Here is a 7,755-nt window from a genome sequence, read left to right on the forward strand (position 1 = left end):
GTGGGTGCCCCAGCGCGCCCCCGCAGAGAAGGAAGAGGACTCACCCCGGCTGTCTGACAAGTCGGCGGTCCGCTTGGCCAGCTCCTCAACGTTGGCGTTGAAGGCGGTCACGCGAAGATTGAGGTAATCCTGCATCAAAATTTCAGACAAAGTGTTGGTACTTGGAACTCACCGATTAGAGTTCCGAGCCGCCTGCTTAGCAGCCGGCCCGAAACTCGGGGACTACACCCAGTGGGTGCGCTGGCGCGCCCCCACAAAGAAGAACAAGAAACAAAAACAAAGAAGGAAGGACGCGTACCCGGATGGTTGCTCGCGACGCCAGATACGCCTTGGTGCATCCCTTGATGGCGTCGCCCTCAGCTCAGAACTTGGCTTGGACGTCCAAAAGCGCCCAGTTCAACGGGCCCGTCCCGCCTCCCCGCACCCACCCAGTGGGCGCGGCGCTTGTCGCCTCGGTGTCCAGGATCGTGGAGCTCGTGGCGCCGGTCTCCAGAGGGCGCAGCGCCGAGGCCGCCTTCGCGAGACAGCGACTCGTCGGCATGCCGACCTCGAGAGACAGGACTGTTGCCACCACGCCTTCAGTTGGCGGCACCGGCGGGTCCGCCAGCTGCCTGCCTGGCGCGCTCCCGGAGGGCGGCGGGGGCGGCACGATTACGTCCGGCATAGCGGTGTCGTCGGCGTCCCTCTCCATGACCGGGTTCTCATCGCCGACTTCCCCAGTCTGCGCCATGAACTCCGGTGGTGGCGGCACAGAGCTCAAGGGGACGACGAACACCACCGACTGGCGGTGTGCGGCTTCTTCAGCGCACTTCTTCTCCGCGTCGGTGGCCTCGGCTTCCGCCAGCTTCTTCAGGGCGGCGGCCTCCGCCTTGTCGGTTCCGCCTTCTTTAGGCGGGCGGCTTCCCGCTCCTCGCGCGCCTCCCGCGCGTTTCGCTCCATCGCCTCCCGGAGGTCAGCGGCCGGATTAATCCGCCGGGTGGTGGAGGAGGTCTCCGTTGTCTTCACGATAGAGCCGGCGGTCGACTTCTCAAGAGAGAGCGGGGCCCTAAAGTCAAGAATATAAAGGAAAGGAATTTCAGACAGAGTCAACAAAGAAAAGTGAAGATACAAAGGGAGGTAGCACTTACTCAGAAATCAGCTGTGGTGTCTTCACCACCTTGCGGAAGCGGTTGGCCTTTGCGGCCGCTTCGTCCCGCTTGGTCGCCGCGGCTGAGCCCTTAGGCTTCTTCGACCGGATGCCAAACAGGCTCGTCCCGGCCCTGCGTTTCTTAGCACCGCCTGGGGCGTCCGGCGCGGCGAACGAGTTCGCCCTCGGCTGGCTGGCTCCTGGCTGGTGGCGCGGGGCGACCTCCTCGTCATCGTCAGGCCAGTCCTCGAGACTGGCCCCAAGTCTCGGGCCAACTGATGCGCCGCTTCCTCCCTCGGCGCCGTCCTCCAGGGCCGCCACCCCCAAGTCGGGGTCGTCAACGTCGCTCTCCGCTCGGTCGGGGAGGAATTCGCGGTCCGGCCCCATGGTGCCGGCTGCTGGCTAGAGGAGGGGGTTCTGACCCAAGCCGACTGGTCAGATCAGACAAGACGGACTCGGTAACAAAGAAGTCAGGAGAGTCAAAGGAAAAGAGAAAAAGAAAACGACTCACCAGAGGCGGAGTGTCGGAGTAATGGGCCACGGGTAGGCTAACCCAGGCCCAGAACCTTTCAAGACATTGAGGCAGACTACACCCCTCGAGACCCCAGGACGAAGAGCCGCCTTCTGAGAGTCGGCGGCGAGGCGGCCGGCTGCCCATTCGTGGCCGAGTTCTAGGGACGACTTCAGGATGAGCCGACTCCTGACTGGCGACTTCCAGAGAAGCCAGCCTTGGGGAGTCGGCCCGCGATGCCAACAACCCCCATGCCCTCATAAAGAGGGACGGGACGGGGAGTGGCCACAGTAAGGTCCACTCCCACTCCTTTTCCAAGGCCAGGCGTGGCTATAGTACGCCGTACCCGCGGAGATCTCCGCGCAGCGCGACACTATTGCCATGCCGGCCCTGACATCAGCCCCAGGGGGTGGAGCCCTGTGCCCACAACGGCCTGCTATTACGACCCAGGGATGATGGGTCCCACCAGTCGGCGGGCGTATGAAAGATGGCGAAAGCACCACCAGTCGGCCCGGATGGGAGTCGGCCACCAGAAGTCGTCCGGCCCCTCCCACGGGCCCCACACGCCATTAATCAGACATGACAAGTAGTGGCCACAGTGATCGCCCGCCAGACGGCGGGGCTGTCGCCACGACCTCATGACCGAGCATGCGTCATTAAAGGCACGACTACAGTAATCTGCAGCCGGCAAGACCCGCCCGCTGCGGACGCGGCCTGTTGGCTCCACACCGAGAAAGTCGGCGGGGCCCACCAGTCGGCGGGCCCCAGGAGTCGGCGGATAAGACGCGGCCAGAGAGACTGACGGCTGGGCCCACGCCCAGCCGGATTACCATTGTACCCCTAGGGGTAGGCCTATATAAACCCCCCAGGGCATCCATGCAAAGGGTGGGAATCCATTAGCACTAGACCAGATCGTATAGGAAGGAGAGAGCTAGCCTTGCTGTCTCCTACCTCTAGGAAACAGCTCGAGGAGCAATCGTGTAAACACTTTGCCATAGTGATCATGCGGAGACCCCGTAGAGCAGCAGTAGGGGTATTATCTCCCTAGAGAGCCGTAAAGCTGGGTAAGATTCGCCGGCGTGCATGTCTTCGCCTTATCCCATTTCCAGGCACCGGCGACGTTCTACTCGCCCCCACCATGATAAGCCATCCTTTGGCATATGCCGCACCCAACCCCCGACATTTGGCGCCCACCGTGGGGCCTGGTGCACCGTCGTCCGGAGACCTGCTCTGGACGGGAACCCTTTTTCTCCCTGGCGAGCGCTGCCAACCCGGCACGCCAGACAGAGTTTGCGCTGACGCGCTGCACGGCGTTGAGATCGCCTGTGCAGCCAGCTGCCTCGCCGATCTTGTCGACGAGGTTCGCCTCTCCGACGAACCTGCATCCAACGCAGGCACGGGCGGCCCCGAGAGCCTCCTCGCGGGCCTCCTCGACCAACTCCACATCGTCGGCGAGCCTACCGTGGACTTGGAGTCTATAGGCTCCACCGACCCGATGCTGGTCGACTCCGACACCGCGTCGCTCGACGCGTTCCCCACCAACGTGGTGGTCTACGACGAGGCTCTCCCTCACGCGAAGAGTGACGGAAGCACCGTCACCGAGGTGCTCGTCATCGGTCATGACGAGCCTCCCGGCGGAGGAGCACATGACCCACTTGGCACGGCACTGCAAGACCTGACTGCGCCCATTCCGAAAGACGCTGACGCAGAGGCGTTGGAGGCGCGCCGCCTTCAGCTCGTCAAAGGCGCGAAGAAGCTGGCTAGCATGAGACGCTTGTCAGAAGCCTACCAGCGTGAGATGGATCACGCTATGGGTGGCTCGCCAGCCCCAGCTGGGCCCAGCCGCCTTAGCGCGGTCCAGCAGCGCGGCGTGGCCATCGCCAACCTGTTCGGGGCAAATCGCCCTGTGTACGCCACACCTGCGGAGAACATTCGAGCCGCCCAGGCGGCGGCGGACGAGCTGGACAACTTCGAGGGCGAAGAGCGCCGCCTGATGACGGAGCGAGTCCAGCAGCTCCTCGACGCGGCTGCCGCGCAGAACAAGGCCGGCTGCCACACGGAGGCGCCGCAGCGACAAAACGACGACCCGCCTCCACACCGAGATCAAGGCGCGACGTCTCGGACGCCAACTTGCGGCGACCGAGGAAGGAAAGACAAGGGTCCGGCTGTCAGCCATAGTCGCACTCACATTACCATAGAGCACGACCAAGACGGCCGCCCGAGAGCAGTGGAACGACGGGGCGACAGTCCGCCTCCTCCTCCTCGCAAGGAAAGGCGAGTCTCCCTGCCGCCTGTTGACCATCCGACTCTCGGCGACTTCCTTGGCCGCCGAGAGGGAGTCGGAGAAAATGACGCCTGCCATCGGATCGACCGACTTCACCGATCCCTGGCGCTGGAAGAAGAAGACAAGTTGGGTCCACCTTGTTTCGGGCCCCGCATTCGAGACGAGCCCTTTCCCAAAGGGTTCACGCTCCCAAGAGACACGCCCAAGTACACCGGCTCCGTGAAGCCGGAGGACTGGCTGGTTGACTACTCCACGTCTAACGCCCTCGATGCGGCTATATCTCCCACGTGTCGAAGCACGACTTAGAGGCATAACCGCATTGAAAGCAATGTCGCAAGTGAGGTAATCTTCACACAACCCATGTAATACATAAGGGAAAGCGATACATAGTTGGCTTACAATCGCCACTTCACACAATACATGAATAAACCATTACATCATCCAAATACAATCAAGGTCCGACTACGGAACCAAAATAAAAGAAGAACCCCAAATGCGACAAAGTCCCCGATCGACCCCAACTGGGCTCCACTACTGATCAACTAGAACGAAACAACACAAAGGACAAGATCTTCATCGAGCTCCTCCTGAGCTTGGTTGCGTCATCTGCATGGTCTCATCGGCACCTGCAAGCTGGTTTTGGAAGTATCTGTGAGCCACGGGGACTCAGCAATCTCGCACCCTCGTGATCAAGACTATTTAAGTTTATGGGTACGGTAAAAGTATGAGGTGGAGCTGCAGCAAGCGACTAGCACATATGGTGGCTAACATACGCAAATGAGAGCGAGAAGAGAAGGCAAAGCATGTTCGATAAAAGTATGATCAAGAAGTGATCCTAAAACAACCTACATCAAGCATAACTCCAACACCGTATTCACTTCCCGGACTCCGCCGGAAAGAGACCATCACGGTTACACACGCGGTTGATGCATTTTAATTAAGGTCAACTTCAGGTTTTCTACAACCGGACGTTAACAAATTCCCATCTGCCCATAACCGCGGGCACGGCTTTCGAAAGTTCAAAACCCTGCAGGGGTGTCCCAACTTAGCCCATCACAAGCTCTCACGGTCAACGAAGGATATTCCTTCTAGCGGGAAGACCCGATCAGACTCGGAATCCCGGTTACAAGACATTTCGACAGGGTAAAACTAAACCAGCAACACCGCCCGAATGTGCCGACAAATCCCGATAGGAGCTGCACATATCTCTTTCTCAGGGAACACTCAGATTGTCTTAGGTACGGGTAGGCCAACCCAGAGTTGCCCCTGGTGGCCACCGGCAGCTGACCGGTTGGACCAACACTCAGAGGAGCACTGGCCCGGGGGGGTGGGGGGGTAAAATAATGATGACCCTCAGGAGCGCGACTCCCAAGGGAAAAAAAGGCTAGGTGGCAAATGGTAAAACCAATGTTGGGCATTGCTGGAGAAGTTTTACTCAAGGCTAACTGTCAAGGGGTTCCCATAATAGCCCAACCGCGTAAGGAACGCAAAATCCGGGAACATAACACCGATATGACGGAAACTAGGGCGGCAAGAGTGGAAAGAAACACCAGGCATAAGGCCGAGCCTTCCACCCTTTACCAAGTATATAGATGCATTAATTAAATAAGATATATTGTGATATCCCAACAAGTAAACATGTTCCAACAAGGAACAACATCTCCATGTTCCAACAAGGAACAAACTTCAATCTTCACCTGCAACTAACAACGCTATAAGAGGGGCTGAGCAAAGCGGTAACATAGCCAAACAACGCTTTGCTAGGACAAGGTGGGTTAGAGACTTGGTTCAACAATATGGGTGGCATGATAAGCAAGTGGTAGGTATCGCAGCATAGGCATAGCAAAAGAGCGAGCAACTAGCAAGCAAAGATAGAAGTGATTTCGAGGGTATGGTCATCTTGCCTGAAATCCCGCAAGGAAGAAGAAAGAGTCCATGAAGAAGATAAACGGACGTAGACGAAAGGGTCCTCACAAACGCGACGTTACCGGAACCAACCCGAAGAAGCAAACACCGGAAAGAAGCACACAACATAGTAAACAACCAACACATGAACAAGGTATGATATGCGGGATGCGGTATGCGATGCATATGTATGATTTGACAAGGAATGATTGAACCTGGCCTCAACTTGGGAATCCAAGTGTGCCACTGGAAAGGTGAGATGAAATATCTTGAAAACGATATAAAGATCACCGGAATCAGAGTTACGGTTTGGAAATGGCAAGCAATTCAAATATGGCACCGATCTGCAATGTATAACAGGTAGCCATCTAAATGCAATGAGATGAACAAGCTACAACACCCAAACATGGCAACAAAATACATGGCAGGGATCCATTAATGATGCCTAACAAAAGACTACCACTGAGCTACGGCCAATTCATTCACTAACAGGTTCAAACAAGCATGGCAAAAATGCATTTGGCAAACAGATTTCCGACTTAGTGAAATTAACACTTGTCTAGAATTTCAGATCAGGTAGCACACTTTGGAGCATGAAAACTATATGCTACAGGAACTTAACATGGCAAAGTAAAGCATGGCATGGAGCTACTCAAAGAACTTAACAAAAGTCCCTTAGTGACCTTGAGCCAAAAGGGATCAGAAAATACAATAGCAAGCATGTGAACATGGCAAAAACATAATCAGGCTCTCAGACTTGGTGAAAAACTGGAGCATGCAAAACAGATATCAAGTAGGCATGTTTACGAGCTCGATGCACTCACTACAGAACAAGGCATGACAAACTAAGCATGCACCCATCAAGAATACACATTATATAAGCTAGACATGGCAAGAACAATAACATAGCATGCACGGATCAACTACAACATCCTTGGCAAAATCGCTAACAAGTGGACAATCTGCCCAGATTCACGAAATAGCAAAAGTAGAGCTCGATTGACTCAAGCTAGGGTGCTCCATAATGCAAACAAAGACATGGATGGATAGAGCACCACAATATTAACAAATAATCCTTACTAATCATCCTCAAAAGAGGCACGGATCACTAGGAAACAACATGAACATATGGCATATTGAAATAAACAGATCAAGGACTTAGTGGAAATGCTAAGTCCCTGAAATCAGCATTAACGAATGCACCACTTTGCAAGCTTGTGCTAGTCACCACACACATCACAAAAATACATGGATGGCACCTATGGAAAGATGACAAAGCATATAACAAAACATATGTAGAGCTCAGGGGCATATCATGCACACATTAATCATGGCAAAAAAGACAAATAGCTAATTGGAGCAGCAGATCTGACAATTATCTCAAATAGCACTCTTCCAACAGCATTTCGGGCATCAAGATGAACTCAAATGAAAATGATTCAATGAGATGAAATGATGTGCTCTCTGAGACGAACATTTTGATATGCTATATGCTCAAATCAGAGTTACGGATACGAAGTTACGACATGATGAACATGGGCATATGGATCTAGGAATTTTGGGGACTTAGTGAAATTATACCTCCGGAAAAGTCAACGGGCGGATGAGGATATCCGGGACGAGGAGATCCGGGCGGTGCGGGGCTGTTTGGTTGGCGGGCCGGGTGGATCTGATCCCACCTGGCCGGATCTGAGACATGGCGACGGCCGACGGCGGCGAGGTCGCCGGAGGGCGCACGGGAGATGAGGCGGCGTCGAGGTGGCGGTGGCGCTCGGCCAGGGCGGTGGGGATCGCCGGAGGCGGCGGGCGAGGTCGGAGGAGGCGGCGATCGGCGCGGGCGGCGCGGTAGCGGAGACCGGTGAGGCGCAGGCCGGGCGGCGGCGGTGCACCGACGAGGTCACGCCGGTGATGAGGCGGCAGAGCTGGAAT

At 55.9% G+C, this 7,755-nt stretch overlaps 1 protein-coding gene across 1 annotated transcript in view; it reads left to right on the forward strand.

Moving 5' to 3' along the window:
* Positions 1-344: 344 nt before the first annotated feature.
* The window catches only part of LOC119315774, a 39,397-nt gene continuing 31,986 nt past the window's right edge, over positions 345-7,755 (forward strand). Inside the window, exon 1 of the mRNA XM_037590262.1 lies at positions 345-871. Within this exon, the coding sequence (XP_037446159.1) occupies positions 345-871 (527 nt within the window). The remainder of the gene's footprint in view (positions 872-7,755) is intronic.

This window comes from Triticum dicoccoides, chromosome 6A (assembly GCF_002162155.2).
Source record: "Triticum dicoccoides isolate Atlit2015 ecotype Zavitan chromosome 6A, WEW_v2.0, whole genome shotgun sequence".
Taxonomy (NCBI): domain Eukaryota; kingdom Viridiplantae; phylum Streptophyta; class Magnoliopsida; order Poales; family Poaceae; genus Triticum; species Triticum dicoccoides.